The 21,286-nt window shown below is 37.9% G+C and overlaps 1 protein-coding gene and 1 pseudogene across 4 annotated transcripts; one reads left to right on the top strand and one right to left on the bottom strand.

Annotated features, from left to right (window-relative positions):
• Positions 1-5,299: 5,299 nt before the first annotated feature.
• Positions 5,300-11,242, bottom strand: LOC132848976 (uncharacterized). Of its 4 annotated transcripts, none has more exons than XM_060875109.1 (5): positions 11,110-11,242; positions 10,884-10,949; positions 10,627-10,761; positions 10,455-10,508; positions 5,300-10,359 (listed from the first exon to the last, which is right to left on the bottom strand). In XM_060875109.1, the coding sequence occupies exon 5, from the start codon at positions 7,615-7,617 to the stop codon at positions 5,557-5,559; it is 2,061 nt and encodes a 686-aa protein (XP_060731092.1). In that variant the 5' UTR covers positions 7,618-10,359; positions 10,455-10,508; positions 10,627-10,761; positions 10,884-10,949; positions 11,110-11,242; the 3' UTR covers positions 5,300-5,556. The 4 variants fall into 4 exon arrangements, with proteins under 4 accessions (XP_060731092.1, XP_060731093.1, XP_060731094.1 ...); XM_060875110.1 differs by having other exon boundaries at positions 5,300-10,341; XM_060875111.1 differs by having other exon boundaries at positions 5,300-10,213.
• Positions 11,243-16,727: 5,485 nt separating this feature from the next.
• On the top strand, positions 16,728-17,678 carry LOC132849249 (myeloid-associated differentiation marker homolog; annotated as a pseudogene).
• The last annotated feature ends 3,608 nt before the right edge of the window (positions 17,679-21,286 follow it).

Raw genomic sequence — 21,286 nt, 5'->3', positions numbered from 1 at the left:
CCTAACATCAAAGCCATTGCAAGCGAGGCTAAAGACAAAACCAAAGAAATTTGCAGCGACCAAGTGTATGAAGACGTTGTGGATTACTGGACCTTTCACTCAGCTCTGGAGCCGCCCGAACCGTCACACACATCTAATCTGTCTCCGAGAAAGAACTGAAGTCTTGAGTTCACATATTTTTTATTTATGTATCTGATGTGTGTGTGTTTTTAAACTGCTCAGAAAGAAGAATTTTGATATTACTAAATATTAAACGAATGATTTTGAAGTAGAAAAATGTAAAACTAGTCATGTGATGTTTTTTTTTTTTTTTTACAGAAAATCCTTAAACTAGTCGGTGTTTTGATCATTGATGTTCTGATACTTCAAAATGAATGAGCGGCTGTTGAAGAATGTGTATTACACGCCGTTTGACCCCGGCTCGTATGGAGGTGTTGAGAGTTTGCAAAGGGCTATAGTTGAGAAAATTGGTAAAAGAGTTAATGATGGTGAGATTAAAAACTGGTTAGCTGAGCAAGATGCATACACTCTTCATAAACCGGTGACTACAAAGTTTAAAAGAAACAAGGTTTTTGTGAAAAACATAGATGAACAATGGCAAGCTGATTTAGTCGACATGAGCAGCTTGTCGGAGAGTAATGATGATGTAAAATTTTTGATAACGTGTATAGATATTTTATCTAAATACGCTTGGGTGCGTGTGTTACGAAACAAGACCGGCGGTGAAGTAACTAAAGCTTTTGATTCCATTCTAAGGGAAGGTAGAATCCCAAAAAAATTACAAACTGATCAAGGGAAAGAATTTTTTAACAAAACCTTTCAAACCTTAATGAAAAAACACGACATTGTACATTTTGCCACGGGCACGGGTCAGAAAGCTGCGGTGTGTGTGTAAGGTTCAACAGAACTCTAAAGACCAGGATGTGGAGATATTTTACAGCATTTAACACGCGAAAATACACGGACAGGGTGCAGGAAATGGTTCAAGCTTATAACCACAATCGTCATTCCAGCATTAAAATGAAACCAGCCGATGTCACCGAAGCCAATTCTTTCACAGTATTTAAAACTCTTTACGTACAGTCGTTAAAACCCAAGAAAATAAAATTCAAGTTTAAAACCGGTGACGTTGTTAGAATATCACGCTCGAAAGGACAGTTTGAAAAAGGATACGAGCAAAATTTTACAGATGAATATTTTTCAATTTCCGAGCAGATCCCTAGAGACCCTCCTGTATATAAATTACGAGACTACGATGGTGAAAAAAACTGAGGGAACTTTTTACGAGCCTGAGTTACAAAAAATCATTATAGGTAATGACAGATCGTTCAAAATAGAGAAAATCTTGTCTGAAAAGATTAAAAACCGGAAAAAGTTCTGTCTGGTAAAGTGGTTGGGGTGGCCTGATAAATTTAATTCCTGGGTTCCTGCTGAAGATGTAGTAAACATTACGCTTTAGTGTTTAAAAAGACTCATCACAATCATACCTGTTAACTATAATTGATAACCATGGACGAGTGTGGATTCTATGTAACTCTTCCGAGCACCGCGTCAAAGGACATTTACCCTAATAACAAGATATCACACTATACGACTAAATTTGCCAAGCCCATTGATTTGAAAGGAGATTGGGAAGTCTCACTTTCGGAAGTTCAGTATGTTCACAGTTGGGATACATTGTCAGAGGATGACTTTTCGTGTTACGTTTCTTGGAGATAAGGAAGTAAAATACACAGAGTAGTATTTAGGATAAATCATGGATATTATAAAAGTATTGAAGATCTAGTTATCGAAATCAATGAATTAATAAAAATATCCAAACTCAACATGACTATAGTTTATAACCCCGTGAGAAATAAAATACATATGGACGCCTCAAAACCATATTTCTTCAAAACCAACGGAAAATTAGCATATATGCTCGGCTTGATCCCTGATATTTCGAGAACACAGCTCGCCCCAGAAGCACCACATCCTGATATTCCTGATATTCACGCCGGATTTTACACAATGTATGTCTATACGGACATTATCGAGTACCAAAGAGTCGGTGATAGCTTTGCCCCGCTACTCAGATGCGTACATATACAGGGTGAAAGCAGCAAAATCATCACAATTTCTTACGATAAGCCACACTACGTACCGCTCATTACAGATATTGCAATCGAAGTCAAGTCGGATCAGAACAAACACGTACCTTTTACTTACGGGAAGTTTATAGCTAAACTACACTTCAGACCAGCTAAACATTCCTTCCGTTTGTAAAATAAATAAATAAATAAATAAATAAATAAATAAATAAAAAATGATAGAGAGAGGATACGTTAACCCACAGACCTACATAGATTATTACGTCGCTCAAGCCGGAAATGGACTCCCGGGATTTCAAGGAGCCCCTACCATGTATGGTTCGGGGTTAGGAGGATTGTTTAGAGGATTGTTTAGAATGGCAATTCCATTCCTCAAAAAGGGGTTTGCTATAGTCAAACCTCATTTAAAAACTGCTGCCAAAGGGGTTGCAGGTGATGTCATGAGCAGCATTATTAGTAAAACTAAAAGTCGAAATCAGGACGGGTCGGGTCTTACATTGATTTCGCGTGGACAATCCAAAAGACCCCCAGGACATCGTCACGTGATTCCTAATAAAAGGCGTGGGGTAACTAAAACTAAGACCAGTGTTAAAAAGAACAAGACGTGAGTCAACAAGCGTCAACCTGTCTCTCAAAAAAGAAAGCTGTTGAACATTTTCTAAAATCATGGCTTTCTTACACGGGTTATCCGCGGAGTGTACAAAGTCCGAATTGGATATTTTCACACTACCTTATACACAGACAAGTATTGAAAAGTACACTTATATTGAAATACCCCCGCTTTCTGCTCTGACTGACAACGGCCCTCTGGAGTTCTTTGTGGCTGGAAATGGTGAAGATTACCTGGATTTGAACAATACATTTATTCATCTTACCTGTAAAATCGTGAACGCTGATGGCACCAACATAGCTAACGATGCAAAGGTGGGGGTTGTTAACTATCCTATAGCTTCTCTTTTTTCACAAGTCGACGTTATGCTGGGGGATCGTCTTATTTCTTAATCTAGCAATACATATCCGTACCGAGCAATTTTTGAATGTCTCCTTAACTATGGGAATGATACCTTGGAAACGCAATTTTGTTCAGGATTATTCTACAAAGACACAGCGAGATATATGGATGCCACTGACCCTGCAGATCGCAATGAAGGTCTTAAACGAAGGGCCCGGTTTAGTGCTGAAAGCAACACTTTTGACCTCATCGGTCACATTCACTCAGATATATTTTTTCAAGATAAACTTTTACTGAACGCGTCGATTTGAGGATTAAAATGGTTCGGAGTAAAGACGAATTTTGCTTAATGAAGGAAGGCAACATCAATTTCGCTCTGAAAATTCTCAACGCATCTCTTTTCGTGAAGAAAGTTTCTGTATCACCGTCGGTGAAACTCGGACATGCGCATGCGCTGCTTTCTGCCACTGCTAAATATTCTTTAGAGAGAGTTTCTATGAAAACGTTCAGTCTGGCCGCTGGGAGTCACATTTGTTCGCAAGAGAATCTTTTCCTCGGACCTTTGCCTAAAACCGTAATATTTGGTATAGTGGACAACGACGCCTTCAGTGGATCATACAATAAAAATCCTTTTAATTTTAAACACTACGAGGCAGAGTTTGTAGCTTTGTACGTAGATGGTACTCAATACCCTGCAAAACCATTTCAACCCGATTTCCAATCCGATAATGCGGTTCGTGAATTCTATTCTTTAATTTTAGCATCGGGAAAGCAATTAAAAGATCAGGCATTGGCGATAAACAGAGAAGGGTCGATAGATCTTTTGATGTCAGATATTTTGCTTCGAACAGCGCCATTAGGTATTGTTGAAAAGGGTATATTCAGGCTAGCTACAGTATGCAACAATTCGGTCCAACCTAACAGCCTCCGATCATCGGAAACCTTTTGAGGTGCAGTAAGATTTTTTAGCAGATCCACCATGTGAGATCCTTTGATCGTCTTCCCGTTAAAAATAAATTCACCCTCGTCATTCCACAAAGCATCATCACCTGATTTTAAAAGTTTTCCCATAATGTACGAGGCATTTCTTTTACTCCTCGCTGAAACGTTAGCAAGCACCTCGTGTGTGATCACATCACCACGAGGTTGTGAAAGTTCGGTCATGGTTGCCTCTGATTTGATTTGTGGTGTTTCTGGAATTTTTGGTAGCGTGAGAGTCAGTTGAGCTGATTCCTGATCACTCAGTTTAACCAGGTTTAAAAACTTTTGCAGGACCGATGTGTAGAGTTTTACCTTCTCGTATTCATTGAGATCCGTCCTTGACAAAATTTGACGCATTGCTATGTCTAAGTTGCTTTCAACGGTGTTTCTTAAACTCTCTTTTTCCACCGTGGTATTTCTAATCTTGTCAAGTTGATGTTGAGGGACTAAATACATTTTCTCAGCGGTCTCCATGTTAACTGTTACGAGATGCTATCAGGCTGCTTATAAACGGGACAGCAACGCTAAGTAGTGGTAAAAGAAATCCTCCAGTTTGATTAATTACTTTCCTTTTCTTTTCTACAGTTGCTCTTTTATCAGCGAAAAGTTTTATCCATTTTTTCTGCTTTTAATTCTCTGTACTGTTTCGCTGTTAGAGGGATGGTACCTCTGAGCACGTTTAAAGCTAATTCACATATGCTAAGAATGAGTTCGGTAGGTGCATCGCGCAATATAACTTTTCTTTTCCGGGGCGGAGCCTCGTGTAATGCTTTCAACAACGGAAGTGTTTTTTTCAAGCGTATAGACATTTGTTTTTTTCAGTAAATCTTTTTCTTCTGCTTTGGAACATACACAGCTGATTTTTCTTGCGGTAACAAACCTGATCGGAGTCTGAAGTGTTCTGGTGTATTTGATTTTAGGTCAACAAATAAATAACCGTACGGTCTGGTGGTGGCGTCTTGAAAACATTCTAAAAAGTATTTGCTGTTACCCAGATACATTTGCCGAGCTAGTACACTGATCTGTAATTTATCTCTAGGATTTTTAAAGAGAACCATGTAATTGGTGTTCAAATTGATTGTTCTACTAGACTTGCCTTGAAAAAACAAATTCTGAACCAGATATATAACGCTCAGATTTCTGTGATGTGTGTATTTAGTAAAAGCTTTTTCCACCTCCTCGTTTTTACTCGCAGATTCCATCAAGTCATCTATTATCATCTATTTGTTTTACCGGGGGGAAACATTTCATCGTCACACAAAGAATCAGGGATTCCTTGAATAAAATTGATGTTTATTTTGGTCATCAAACCATCGTACAAAGGTTGCCAACATGAATAAATCCATACAATATTTTCAGGAACTTTGGACAAAACCTCTTTACAATTTTCCAGCAGCATTTTGATAAAATAAGATTTCCCACTATTACTAGGTCCACACACAATACATGAAAAGGGTAGTTGCAGCCTCGCGTCAAAAGAAGTCACATTCATATTTTCCTTGGCAAGTGTTCACAACCGTACAGCGACAACAATCAAATGAACAACATACAGACATTCATACATACATATATACATAAAAATACAACAGTATAGGTATCAATACCCGTAAGGTAGAGTTGTGAAATCAGGAAATAACACACGTTTATTGTACACAACCCTGAACCTTTTTTCCTGTGTCTGGTTTCTTTTTTATCTCTAGTGATTTGTTTGTGTGACGTTATAAGTTGACTGGGTTTATCGGGGTATTTCACATGATCGATCACCAGATCCGTCAATGATTTCAAATTGATAACTTTGGAATTGGTGTAATTTTGAGTAATGCCCTTAGCCTTCATCAATGTCTTTCCTTTTTTAGTTTTGTAACCGTAGGTTTTAGGTCCAGCGCTTACGAACTCTACTATTTGATCACCGTCGTCTAGCTCGCTGGTAAGACCCCCCAAATAATCGCTCAAAGGCGGCATCCAATCCCCTTCTTTACTTTTAAAAATGACGCTGTCGGTGTCGGTGTACAAACAACGGCGGTTCAAACGATCCATCAGGTTGTACAGTTCAAGTCTAGCATACGCTGTGGTGAAAATACCTATGAACACATTAGCATTCCCCAGTATAATCATGCTATTTTTCATGTAACGCCACTGCACAAGAGCGACCTCATCAGACAAAAAAGAGAAGTGACTAACATTGTAAACGCCTGAGAATATAAAGTTTAAAAATTCTGCAGGATCTCTGATCAGAGTTGTGTTTGATCTGTCCGGTCTTTGGCACATCTTGCCCCACAATGAATTCAGAGCTAGTTTAGCCACAGATCTTTTGGCAGGGCTTACGTTAATGTTTTTTTCTTCCAATTTAATTCCCTCATTACGCTCGTAATTTTGAATGTATTCACGTTTTGTGGATTCATCGACTACCCAGGACGGATACCCTGAACTTTCCTGTTTTGTCTTGAGAAACATTTTAATGTAGTCTGTAAAGAGGTTTTTGGATCTTTCAGGAAAATGCCAGACTTCAAACATTTTTAATACTCGGTAACCTTTCTCAACAGCTTTTGCTAACTCTATACTGGCCCACATTCCCGTTAGGGCTCGTGCCCGGTCTGAATGATCGCAATGCTTTAGTTGTTGCTCGCAGCATGTTCTGTACAGAGGGAAAAGGAGTTTGTTATTTACACGGTACGGAAGAACCGGGGACCACAGGCCTCTAGGCGGTAATACTTTCGCTCGAACTATTCCGAAATAATTATCCAGAGGTTCAAAGTCACGAAAAATGACTGTGGGGTGACCGATAGGATATGTTTTCGACTTGTTTACATACGGGTAAAGTGACGTGAAATCGTAATAATCTATTCTCTCACCGGGTTGTGCTACATAGTGTAAATGCAAAGCATTCGTTCGACCACCGTAAAGGGCATCTCGAGGGTTTAAACGTTTGGGAAAGTCAAGCTCTTTTAGAAAGTTTATCACTCTCTCGTCGTTTTCCTTCATTTCACGCCACTCATGCTCCCAGAGCGTTTTGACGTGCAAATTGTGCGTGTCTTGCAAATACTTTATCTTTTCCAATGACCTAACCCTGACATCACCAAAGCTAACTTTGCTGTTAAGAGGATGCGGCGCTGATGAGGGAAAACACTTTTCACAACCGTGATAAAAACAACCGAGAATCTCAAAAGCCTTACGCGTATGACCCACTTCACAATAACCGTCAACGAAATATGAACCGAACCCAACTTCACCTTCGTTCAGAGCATGTTGAATAGGTAGGTTATGTGTGGTGGAAATGTATTCGAGCCACTGAATGGCTGGTGTTGAGTAAGATTTCTGCTTGTTGATGTAATTATCGAGAGGTGGAATGGCGAGAGTGTTTTCTTTGAGAAACTTTGTTCTAAATATCTTCAGACAGACTGAAGCAATCGTAATACATTTAAAAGGATCCACCCATGTACTTTGCCGAATTTCCTCTCTGAAAGCTATACAACCTTTTCTCAAAATTTCTACATCATTTACACAGTATTCAGTCATCTCTTTCTTGAAATCAAAAACTTTGTCAGACACCGCCGCGTACCACTTGAAAAAATCCTCCCTGTCTTTAGTCATCATGTTATCCACACCATAAAACCGGGGTCAGGGTACGGTCCTACATAGTTTTGATTTTCTAACGTGTTCCAGAAATGAGGAAAATATCCTTTCTTTTTTCTGAGAACCCCATGGCCTTAGGAAGATTGCTAAGCTTCATGGGTAAGAAAGACAGGCTATCAGTGTATTTCTGGTTGAAATCGGTATCGGTGAAACACAGAATCTTTCCACCTTGTGCTATAATTTTGGGTGTGATTCCTTCTTTCACTAAATGGTTTAGCAAAAGGTATGAATCGAACCCTCTAGCATTATGCGCGATAAAGGTATAACCTCTGAATCTCCTTCGGTGAGAATGTCTAAAAAAAACCCGCAATGCACGTGTCACCTGGAAACACCCATGTCTGACCGCGGTAATTCATACAGCATAAGAAATTAGCTGTATGAGTACCCGTTTCCTGTCTAGTTTCAAAATCATAAAAGATGTATCTCTTATTAGACTTTTCCCTCTTTAACGGCCGTATAAAACACCTGTGTTCACATCACATTAATCTGGATCAAGTTTTTCACCACAGAATTTACACAATCTCTCAGGGCACACGTGACGTTTAAGGCCAAATGGGTCCTGGTACACCATATTACAGTTACTGCAGTAGAAACCTCTTTTACACTGAGAATATTCACCTCCTCCTTCTGACTGGTGCAACGCTTTGTGACTATCGAAACAATATTTAGATCTACACAACCTCATACAATCCGGGCATTTTGTTATGTTTCGAGGGTGTTTGTAGCAGTCTACAGCACAACAAATGTTACAACTATATACACAACGATGGTTCCGCATATCCTTAAACCCTGAGTGACAGAAACGACAGACGAAACTACATCCCAAAAATCCGGTGATGCTTTTTACTCCGTAATAGTGGTTGTCATGCAAAAACAAGTACAGCGTTTTTTCATGGGGGATCTCGCTGGTTTGAAAGAAAGAGAATCCTGCTTTATCGCTAGTTTTGTACACAATTACAATTTTACACTGTAAATGTGCCTCAAATTTACACACATCGGCAAAGGTGACGGGTGTGTTTTCAGTTAAACCTACATCGTATTGGAGCTGTTTAGCGATTTTTTCATTTTGAAAATCGCTTTTATCACGATTTAAAAGCTGTGTAACGTATAATGCAAAGCACATGTTGTCTTTATTGTAAAAAATATACAAGTGTCGCATCTTCTTCTGTACAACTTCCGAATTGAATATATTGAATAATTTTCCGCCTACAACCTGTACCGCCGCGAGGTGGTCGAACTATCTGTACTACCAGTTCAAGCGAATTATCCGTAAATATGTCACGATTACTTTGAATGGTATTTTCGAGCATGGTCAAAAAAGACTGTAAATCGATGGCTCCATTGACTAGTTGAATGTGAGATGACACATTGAGTGTAGCACCTCTAATTTCAACAGTGACATAATCCTTAGGTGAAATCATTTCATTCTCAACTTCTACCACGCTGTTTAAAATCTCTAAAACATAATTATAAAATTCAGCAAAACTGTTAACATTAGCGATAGATGAAAAATTCACTCTTCTTACGATCTCTGTGTTATTGAAGCTGTCACGATTAATTATCCTAATATTAAGATCTACACCATGGCCTATTTGATTGTTTTCACCATTAGGTGACGGTGTGTTGTCAATGTGATCTAAGGGGATATTTTCACTGTTAGGTGGCGGTGTGTTGTCAACGTGATCTAAGAGGATATTTTCACCATTAGGTGGTGCTACGTTGTCAACGTGATCTAAGGGGATATTTTCACCGTTTACTGCGTTTACTGATGTATCGTTTATCATTTCAGGGGTGAACTCATGACCAATTTCGGGGTTTTGCAGAACATTAACAGGTTGGTTGATTAAGTTAATGATATTGTCATTTAACGAAATAAGACTTTGATTAAGATCCTGAAGCCAATCTTCTTGAGATGCAGGTCCTTGATGTTGACCGGTTACCAAAGTGCATTAACGGCACTTTTAGATAAGTTAAAACTATCATTCAGATTATTCACCACTTCTATCAAAGCTGGATTTAACTGTACAGGTTGATCTTGAACATTTAGGCTATTCTGCAACGTTAACAGACTCTGATTTAGTTCTAAGAACATGTCATGATGAGGCAACCGTGTGTGTGTCGGTCTTAAACTATCGTTCAACGCCGGGGGTACGTTGTGTTCAGTACCTGGATTAGGGTTCTGAATATCATGTCTAAGTGTTGGTCTTAAACTATCGTTCAACTCATTGATTGCATCGGTTAAATAAGGGTTCAGAGATGTGTACGAGTCATGTTGTAACAGACTACTAGGAAAAGTCAAGGTTTCACCAAAGCAGAAATCATGTGACGATGTAGGATCATTTTCAACTCTAATTTTTTTAGCTTCTGAAGAGGGAGAATTACTCGAACGCTTCTGAGCCATTTCTAAAGTAACAATGTCTTAACAATTCTTTATTCACCATAACACATCAATTTAAGGATTTCAGAGTATTACACAAGGTTTGAACATACTCACTGTCAGACGTGTTTTGAAGTGTGATGCAGACATGCTCAAAGTTTTCGATATTATACCTCTTAGCTGAAAGAAAAGAAAAGAAAAAAAAAAAAAATCCTGAAGTGCGTCTCCAATGCTGAAATTTTCTTGTCCTTCAAAGTCACCTCCGGCTATGTTAGCACCAACATCTCGAATGTAGTTATTTTCTTCTCCTTCAAAGACACCACCAACTGCGTTAGCACCAACATCAAAATAGAATACAGATTACAGAAAATGTGAGGAGGATTGTTTTACACTCTTGAAAAGAGAATGCTAACGGACTTACCCAAAACATTTGAACCATCGTAGTCAACGTAGTTAGACGATGTACCGGCGTCTTCTGAATATGTCACACATACGAATAATGATTTAAAAATAAATAAATAAATAAAATTATTGCTAATCATATAAGGTTAATGAAATATTTACAACATTCATATTTTCATGGTATGACTTACGCGTAGTTTGTAGGACTGGTCTGAGCTGTGGGCCTACTACTGCTATTGGCTTTTTGGGACAGATCCCCGATGTTCTTAGACCTTGTGTGGACGTTCCAGGATACTTGTCGTCGGAAATAATCTCAATACAACTGTCTAAAAATAATAAATAATTAAATAATTAATTAAATAAATAATATAACATTTAGCTTATAATGTAATATATGATAAAACAATCAACTGAAAAAACACAGATCTAAGAGTCAGAATGAAATTACCCTGAAGGTTCTCGTTTTGTTTCATACGTTTTCATAGACAATTGTGTCAGATACTCTGGTCTTGTTCTGTAATTAAAACAGACTTTACGTATAAATCCAGCTAAAACTAGCTATAATAAGTCACTCTTCTAAATGTTTCATATTGAAAATCTCATATATGGTAATATCAAACGATAAGCATTCTAATACTTATAAATTTACAATAAAGTTCATAATAAGCTCTTACCTGATAAAAAGGTCATGCTCTCTTAATATTTTGAAGGAGATCGTAGAAGTCCTGTTCCGTTGCGGATTTCCAAAAGACGTGAAGTCATTCTCACTTTTTCCCTACACGTGGTGGGTGTGTGCGTGCGTTTGCACATGTGCGCGTTTGCTCAGGGGCGTGTGCGCTTGTGTGACGTTGTAGATAACACCGTTGGCTAACTAAAACCAAGGGGAGGGGGTAACCTTATCACAAACCACCCCCCGGATCAAACATGTGAGTTTTAAGTACTTCTCTCCTAGCTCATTTGGAACAAAAACATACATATGCCAGATCAAAGGTATAACCTTTGACTTTTATTCATTTCAACAACTAATTTCAAATAAATAAATAAATAAATAAATAAATCATAATTAAAAAACTAATTTCTAAAAACTTTGACCTATTTTCTTATCGATAATGACAGCTGTCTTATCTACTGATAAGAGACATATAGTGGGTAGTAAAGCTGTCACGAAATATGACCTGTAACTCTCTCTCTGATACATTTATGAAGATTTATACTGCATTCATGACAACTGGGAACTGGGAATTTTCCATCCATTTTTTCGGAGATGCAAAAAATGGTGTTTAAATGGTGGTGGAGATCCAAAATAAAGCTTTTTAAAAAATTGGAATTAAAAGAGCAGTTCTGACAAAAAAATGAACATGTCAGTGATTAAAGCATCAGACCATATTTATCTATCATACCATATTTATCCATTTTAAATCTAAACAGAAACAAGAAAATTTATATTTGTGGTTCTTACTTTTCACTGTGAGCATCGCCATGTTGAAATGACATCATAGAATCACAGCTTAGAGACCTTTAAAGAAGTTAACTTCAGAATTATATAGAGATTAGCTATTGTTTTTACAACCAGAAACAAGAAGTAATTATTTCCTTGTAGCACCGTGATAGCATTGTTCCTTTAAAAAAGTCAAGCAGCTTAGAATTATTAAATTAATTATTATTTCTAGTTATTCCATTGAGCTGTTGGTGTATCTTTTTCCATAACAGCAATAGTTACTGCTCAAAAGTAAGCACAGGATTATATTAATACCCATTCTAACTGTTATTACTTGTACAGTAAAAATCGTATACACTAGTACCTATTCTATCAAATTTACTACACTGTTAGAATGTTTGAGTATGCTAAGAGAAGACTGAACTACACTGCTACCAATACCTCTGAGCTGAATTCAGGGAAGAGATTGCCAAAGAACCATGCAGATATGGCAAAGAACCATACATTTATGGCAGACACCCTTATCCAGAGCAACTTCTATTTCATACAACTGAGGGTCAAGGGCGCTTCTCAGGGGCTCAGCAGTGGTATATTGGTAAACCCAGGATTCAAACTCACAACCTTCCAATTTGCAGCCCAACACCTTATCCACTAGTAACAGGAAGTATTTATCCAGAAGAAAGGTGGACTATTCAGTATTATCTACTAATAAACAAAAGACGTCAGCAGAAGTGGTGGTTGCTTAGTTTACTGATGTGTTCACGGTTTCAGCCAGTATTACATGAGTGAATCTGAAATTTTGTTTTTTAACCCACTGCATTACCCTGCTGGTGAAAAAACCCATTAGGATGAGAAATATATTATAGCTTCCTTTATGTAATCGACTTAGAATGCAAATTTAATGAGTTTCATGATTTTTCTGAAGGATTCTGTTTTTGCCTTTATGATTAAATACTAATAGTAAGTTAACCAACAGTAACATATTACATCTTGCTGGTTCATATTACGGCAAGAATCTGGTATCATGAATCTAAAGATACCTCTTACTAAAATCTTTCATCAAAACAACAGTCAAAATGGCATGTTAGACTACTATATTGCTGATATTTCTTGTTTATTTACTTTAGAGATGAGATCATATGATGTAAATGTGTTATTTTGATAATCATGGGAGTAGATTAAAAGGAACAAGATGTTGAAATCTGACTTGTAAGCGTAAGCGTAACATCACAGGCCCCTATTTGTGCTGCTGAAGAGTGAGTATACCTCGGCTGATTTATTGATTTGATTAAGTGCCATTTTAAACCGTTCACGAGGTTTACTGTAATAGGGAGTGGTTATGGAAAATGTCAGTGTTGCAGTGTAGAACTAGATCAAACTGTTGCTGTAACTATTTTCTAATCATTGTTTAAAATGATTGAAAGCATAAAAGACATGAATTTGTCTGTGATTGTACAGATGAACTGATACAGTAATATAGTACTGTTATATACTGTTCTGGAAGCTAAGATCTTTTTCTTCAACCCAACTAAGTCATTAATGTACAAAATAGGAGGAAAACTTTGAGAAAATTCTCGCAGCTTAAATGTCCTTTATCAGCTCAAAAACATTCACGTATAATATAACAATATAGTTGGAATATACTAGTAATAAACTTTTTGATATTTGTAGTTCAATTTATTGTACCCTCTGAAAGTATTGAAACAGCATTGGAACATTCCAAATTTATGTTTTATTATCTGTAAAAGCGATGCTCATTTCCGTTTTCGGTGACGGCAGCCATCTTGGATTTTCACTTCCAGGATGGCAGCCATTTTATTTGTCTTATTTGACTGTTTTCAATTTTGCCTGTGTTGTTCAATTTTGCCCTGCTTGCTGGATTTGGATTATTGGACTGTTCCTGACCCTGCCTCTGTCTGCTCCTTGCTCTGTTGCTGGACTGGATTTATGTATGGTTTCTGACTTTGTCTAGAACTTCTCTGTATTGGATTATTTTACTATTTTTAGCTCTGTTTCTGCCTGCTTTATTTTTTTCTGCACCCCTGAAGGGAGTTTCTTTTCTGTCCTGACTGTTTTCCCATTTTGCCAGTGATCGAACTATTCATTAAAGACTCTTATTGAGTATTTGTTACAGCTGTGTCTTGCATTTGAGTCCTTCTTCCGGCCCAGCTTGACAGTACCGTCTGGCCAATCATGGACTCAGCAGAAGCACTCTACTTGCCAACCCTCCTTGGGAACCTATCTTGGACCACTTCAACCCATAAGAAGCAGATAAAGGATCTCACCAAGGCCACCAATGAGCTCATCCGAAGCTTCAGTTCCCTCCCCAGTTCAAACACCTCTGCCTCTGTGACTCTTGAACCTCCTCCAGCTCCCCTATTCATGACACTGGCCTAGGAGCCACACCTACTTCATCCTGAGTGTTCCGTTTAGCTCATGGAAATCAGCCGGTGAGTAAACCTTTAGAGTGTGAATGAACCACCGGAACTTTGAATATCTTTACCCAGACAAGTGTCCGAATTCCTGGCAAGCTTGATGGGACCTCTTTTCTGGACATTTTAATTTCACCCTGTCCTATATAACCTGTTGTGGAACACATACTTTCTTTCTCCATCATGGTCCATAAGAGGGTCCAGCAAGCAGCCTCCAATCTCCTGGTTCCTGATGGTTGTCCAGGGAATTATGTTTGTCCCTGACCATCTCTGCTCTCAATTCCTCCAATGGTGCCACAGCTCTTGCCTATTCTGTCACCCTGGCTCTGCCTGCACCTTGCCAGTTTTCCAGCAGCGCTTCTGGTGGCCATCATTTAAGAAAGATATCCGGAAGTTTGAAGCTGTCCAGGGCCCATCCGGCTGGCTTGCTCCACCCTCTCTCTGTTTCCAGGTGGCCTTGGTCTCACATTTCCATGGACTACCCCCGTTGGCAGGACACATCACCATCCTATCCATGGTTGACCGACTCTCTAAAATGGCTCATTTCATTGCCTTGCCCAAGTCAAACCAATTCAAGAGGGTTTAATTGTCATTTCAACCATATACAGTATATCTCTTACAGTACACAGTGAAATGAGACAACGTTTCTACAGGACTATGGTACTACATAAAAGAAAGACAGCTACGGACCAGTGTTTTCCCGCAGCACTTTGCAGTTCGGGTGGCCTGCCTAAGCTGGGAACCCCTACCGCCTTAAAAAAAATTCTGCTGCACAAAAGGCCGTCAAGTGCATCTCGGAGAATAGCGTGGACGCGTTTCACACCGTGAGAGGGCAAGCGCGCCACACGTCCAAAATGAGAGAAAAAGACATTGTCCGTCACTGTCTGGAGGATGACTAGCCAGTTGATAAAACGCGTGTCCATGAGAACTGTAAGTGGACTTATGTTTTGGGTTTATTTAAGCCTGTTATTGTGTTGGTCTATAGTTCTTGCAAATCTAAAGTAAGTTAGCTGGTGATTTTGTTGTTTGAGTTCTTCACCTGCTAGCTAGGTTGCACAAGGCCCTGCTAGCTAGGTTGGCACCTCCTTATCATGTTGGCCAGTGGGTCTGGCTATCTACTAGAGACCTGCCACTTAAGATTGCCTGGAGGAAGCTCGCCCAACAAAGTGTGGGGCGAGCTTCCATGTTTGCCCTCCTATCTGTTTCTCATTATGCCTAATGTGTTGTCTATAAATACCCGCCCTTGTTCTTCATTGTTATACATCACGTTTTTGAGTTTATTTTGCTATGTTATTTTTGTCTTATATCTTATGTCCATAAATGTGTTACTTTGTATCCTGCATCTGGGTTTTGGCTGCGATGTCTCCCATGGGAATCGTAGATTCTGTATCTACTGCATTTGCCTTTAGCTACTCCATTCATTTCAGTACCCACTGTATTCATTTCAGTACCCACTGTATGCTGTATGTACAGCATTTGATTCACATTACATTACCTTTCCAGCATTTGGCAGATGCCCTTATCCAGAGCGACTTACTTTACCTCTCATTTTTATACAAGTAAGCAATTGAGGGTTAAGGGTCTTGCTCAGTGGCAGCATCAAACTGGGATCGAACTCACAACCTTCCAATTGGTAGCCCAACACCTCAAATAAATATCTACTGCATTCGATTATGTGTCTACTGAATTGGATTGAGTATCTACTGCTTAGCCATTGATACAGTGCATACTGATCAGTTTACTGTATGTGTATACTGTGAATACAGTCCAAACATACTACATCCATTATGTTACCTACAATATCATAATTGGAAAAAACATAACATGTATTTAGGTGTGTTAAACAAGTACAGTTTACCTACAAAGAGCAGTGTTTAATATCTACAGCACAGAAAAAGAGCTGGCATGATGCTCTGCAACTATTTTCTGATTCTGACAGCTCCTCTTTCGAAGAAAAATCACTTTACTTCAGATGTCATCAATCAGCTGAGACATGTTTTGTGTCTTTTGTTTTGCACTGTTTGAGCTAACAAGCATTTGAGGTCTCTCTTGCATAAAATCTTTAACACAAGCTAGATAACACAACAATGACATTTACACATAGACTGACTTTTGATTGAACATCATTTTATTCATCATTCATGCCAGATGGTTATTAAACAATGTTTATAGTACAGTATCATGCTTTCCATTACAGACTGTACATTTTGTAATTCATTAGCACATCATAAAAGAACAAAGATAAAAAAAACTGCTATGAAAACACAAATAAATATATGAAATAAATGTCATTTTTTGTAACTAAAGTATTGTGCAGTGTGTGTCTAGCTAGCAGCAATGTATGTTACCAGGTCCATAACTGATATGGTATTTATTTATTTATTTTTAACAGGAAAAAATATAAAAAATTAACCAGCTTTGACTCAAAATTGCCATTCTGTGTCTTGGCATCCAGACCTGCATACCTGAAGCTTTCCTTTTAGGAAACTCACCAGTGTTAATTGACAGTAATACATTTCACATAGGCACACGGATCTGACCTTCATCGATTGTTGTGATCTTGCTGCAGGTTTATGGTGTACATCCACATGGCTCATATAGCTGCTCTGCTATTGTCTTGTTTATCCTTTAGCCTCATAGTATGGAATTGTAGATGGGATGGAAACCTTTATATGGCCCTTCATCTTTGTCTGCTTTTTTTATCATACTGATTGAGACGTCCACTTTCCAAAAGTCTCTGAGGCCAAAATTCTTCCTCAACATTCCCATGAGCATCTCCAGTTATGCAGCATTGTTGTGTCTTAACGCATCAATCATCATTCCACACTACTTTCTCAAAGAGGACAGCGAGTTCTACAGCCACCACATAGTACCTGAGCTCATGAATAGCTACACTGGGGCACCTTGAGGAAGTTTGCATAATTTGGATTGAGTCAGAATAATATATGTCATTTGGTCCAGGTCTTCTTAAGATGTCTCAGATGTATGTAGTAAGTGCCATATTTTTCTTTTTCTGCAATATTGTGACATTCAAAGACGACCCTGATGTGATATTTGTCAGCATCATTTGCTGTGCATTTCAGGACAAACACAACCGGAAATGTTTAATTGGATTCAACCTGATTGCTGCTGTCATGTACCTGATTGCCTCCTGGCCTGTATTCCAGCTCAGCCAAATACTGGTTAAAGTATTCACAATTTGTCAGGATAAGATGATCTGAGTCTCTGGCCTAAAAATAGACTGATAGTTGTGCCTGTGTTAACTGCCCTGAGCTTCCAGCTTTACTCGTGCGGTGTATGCTGTTTCTGCATAGTACAAGCGCAACCACCTCTGTCCCTTGTCCACAACAGCCAACAGATGAAACACGAGTGACTGTGCCAAGACAACTAAGTCGATATCTATAACAATACAACGTGACACAACAATCGGACCCTGAACAACAAAGATCTGAGGATCCAACAAAACACTGTTCAAGTTTCATGTTATTTAAATATGCAGTTTAATATTGTGAAATTCTACTTTAAATCATAATCAGAATTGCTCCATCATCTCATTGCACAATGCCTAGTACTTAACATGCATTTTTAATATATGTTTAGTATATTTGTATATGCACAAAAAATTAAGTTAAGTCCTCTGTCCTAAACACTGAAACTCTTCCATTTAACAACACTTTTGTATAATCTGTAATAAATAGCTGAGACGCCTCTTAATATGTGATGTTATAGTAATATAACAAAAATTAACTGGAACCAACTCCCCATCTCCATCCCCCATCTCTCCATCTGCCTCTCTCCCCATCTCTCTCTCTCTCTCTCTCTCTCTCTCTCTCTCTCTCTCTCTCTCTCTCTCTCTCTCTCTCTGTGTGTATCTGAACCAGTTATGTTGTTGTTCACAAATTAAGTCACTGTTGTACTACTATGAAGGAGTGTTATATGCTGTAGGCCTAACACATGTAAACACTTTAAATCCCTTGCAAAAAACACTTCATGTTAATCAGGTTGCAGATTGCACTGCTGTAACACAAGCAAATAAATTGTTTACTTGGATCGTGTGAACAGACCAAATCTGGAGAATCGACAGGTCTCCAGAGTTTCTTTTCATATAAATGATACTAATGATTAAATTCATCAACTTTAAATAAAATGTATTATAAATAATAAAACGTAATAACAGATGATGGTACTTTTATCCTACCTAAAGATACACAGAAATTCTTTAGACATGACTGTATTATCAGTGCTGCCCTTTTTCTGTGGAAATTTGATTTGTAGTAAAATATCAGTGAGTCACAGTTTGACAAGGAATTTCTTTAGAGGATTGTTATCTTGCAGAGTCTGGAAATATATTTCAGAGGAGCTTCTTGAATATATTAGCTGGCTCAAGAGTATAAAAACCAATGAGTTCTTCTGCCTTTAAAACAAGTTGGTGCTATGAGTTTAATAGCAAAAGCTGATGCATTCCTCTGTGTTGATACTTAACCATGCTTGTAGTGCAACTTCTTTCAGTTGCTCTGTGTTTCGGGGTGGTACTCCCTTCACTTTCCTTTCATTTCAGGCAATGACATTATGCTCAGTTGGTTTAAGGTCTGGTGATTGACTTGGCCAGTCTGAAACCTTTTTCCTACCGAAAAAAATCATTATTTAATTTAAGTTGGGAGTTCATTGGGTCATGCTGCATTTCCTCCCAATTAGCCTGGATGCATTTCTCTGTAAAAAGCCAGAATGATTCTGTAAGCTTCTGAAGTCATACTGCTGCTACAGTCATGAGTTACTTAAATATTATTTATTCTGTTCCTGAAGATGCCATGTAAGTCCAAGCCATGACACTACCACCATGTTTCGCAGATGAGCTTGTATGTTTTGAATCATTAGTAGATCCTTTATTTGTCCACACTTTAGCCTTTCCATCACACAGATGCAGGATTCAAGTGCAGGAACTCTACATGATATTTATTTATATTCATGCAAATGTTTTCATTTCTATAGCAACAGCGTACACAGGAAATTGAATGCCACATAAACCTATCCACATAAACAGATTTAAACTCATGTAAAATTGTTTGTAAATTGTTGAATTAGGAAGATGTTTTTTGTGTTAATTTATGTTCTTTTGAAAGGAGTCTCCAGTGTCAGGGCTTTCTAACAGTCAGAGAGAAAGCTTAAACTTTACCTTGTCAAAAACTGCATTGTTGGGCCTCAAGAGAGGAAAAACTGGTGAGGGAGAAGAAAGACTGGTGAGGGAGAAGGTAATTAAAGCTGCTATAGCTATAACTGGTTCTAACAGGAATACTGTACAGTATAAGTAAAACAGGAACTAACATGTCATGGATGTTATTTCAACTTAAAAGTAACAACAAAAGTGATTAAAAGAATTATGTGATTTTTTCTAAAAATATTAATGATTTTTTGAGGTATAGGAGGAAAATATCTTAATCTAGCTGCATCACAATACTCTGGCCTTTATTATTATAGGTAGAAAATAGAAAGATTAAAGAGTTTAGTATAGCAGAGTGCAACATGAACGATTTACAATATATAGTTAATTAGTATTAGCTTTCGGGCAATTTGTGTAAAAAAAGAATTAAAAACATGTAAGTTGCTCTGGATATGGGCATCTGACAAATGATAAAACTATCCAGACCTGCCTGATTCATCCTTAATCAACTCTTACTTCAGGTTGTCTCATCTCATCACATGGACCCACATGGACAACCTGGAGATACAGTACATGGGATTATTGTGGATGGTACCACTGAGAAACCATGAAGAATGCTTATAAGTTTTGCACTCATATTGCCAAATAAACTTCATGTTAAAACTAGAATGAACTTGCTGGTTATGCAACAGCACATTTTAACCACATAGTACTCAGTTATAGAAGGGGATTATTTGGAGTCACATTCTTCTGTGTCACACAGATGAGGATGGATCCTCCTTTGAATATGGTTTCTCGACTCAGGGAGTCACTTCAGGGATAAGTAAAAAAATATATATAATTTCTGTCCTGAGTTTATATAATTCTGCAAAAACTACTTTGTGACAGTGTCCATTGATAAAAGTGCTATATAAACAAAATTGAATTAAAGACTAAGAGATCAGTCAGTGACTCTCAGAACACCATATAGTTCTTTTTTATTCCAAAACCTCAGAAATTTACATCAGTGGGTACAGAAATGGGTCCAAGAAGAACCTGTTTAGGAAGCAAAAAACTCTACATCTTGCAAGCCAGACTTTCTAGCACTCAGTAGGGAGTCTGGTACTTTGTGTCAGTAAATGTGGCCAATGCTTACTTTCACAGTAACAGGACATTTGGCTGACAGGGCAGATGACAGACCACAGCCAATGTGAGATTACCTCACTTACTCACCGCTAACTTTTTTCCAACAAAACACTTTAGATGAGTAGTCCAAAGAAATTAGAATAGAACCAGAAACTAAACTATACTAAAGTATACAAAACAAAAACAAAACAAAGTTTTGTACACGGAGCACATATCTTGTTGAATCAACTTAATTCTTATGCATACATCAATTCTACATGATTAACATTAACACAATTAATTTTTCTAATCTAAATAAGACCAAATACTGAGCTTACACCTGAGCTAACAATCAAACCCGTCACATTGATGTTTGCAACATACATATTACTAATGCTCGGTTCTACCACACATGGTTTAATCACCTAAAATATGGTGACAATTAGTTATGTTGTAGTTCATATCAGTGCCATCATCCTTGTAAAATTTCACAAAGTAAATGGTTCACATTAGTACTACGGGAGAACTAATCCCACTCACTCTATATTGTTCAATCTAGATTTAAATTAAGTTTAGTCTAAGCACTGAAATCACATTTTGTTAAGAAACGTAATATATTTTTGTAATAATATGACTGATCACATATTCCATTTTTCTGTGTAGTCTATAAATAAACATCAACGATAGACTTGTTTTCTGAAAGATCGGTGATTATGTAC

Source organism: Tachysurus vachellii, chromosome 7 (assembly GCF_030014155.1).
Source record: "Tachysurus vachellii isolate PV-2020 chromosome 7, HZAU_Pvac_v1, whole genome shotgun sequence".
Taxonomy (NCBI): Eukaryota; Metazoa; Chordata; class Actinopteri; order Siluriformes; family Bagridae; genus Tachysurus; species Tachysurus vachellii.
Note: the sequence above shows the minus strand (reverse complement) of the source record. Positions and strands in the feature narration are given on the sequence as shown.

Coding starts and splice junctions, on each gene's coding strand:
- LOC132848976 (XM_060875109.1), bottom strand. CDS start 7,617: ATGATGACTAAAGACAGGGAGGATTTTTTCAAGTGGTACGCGGCGGTG.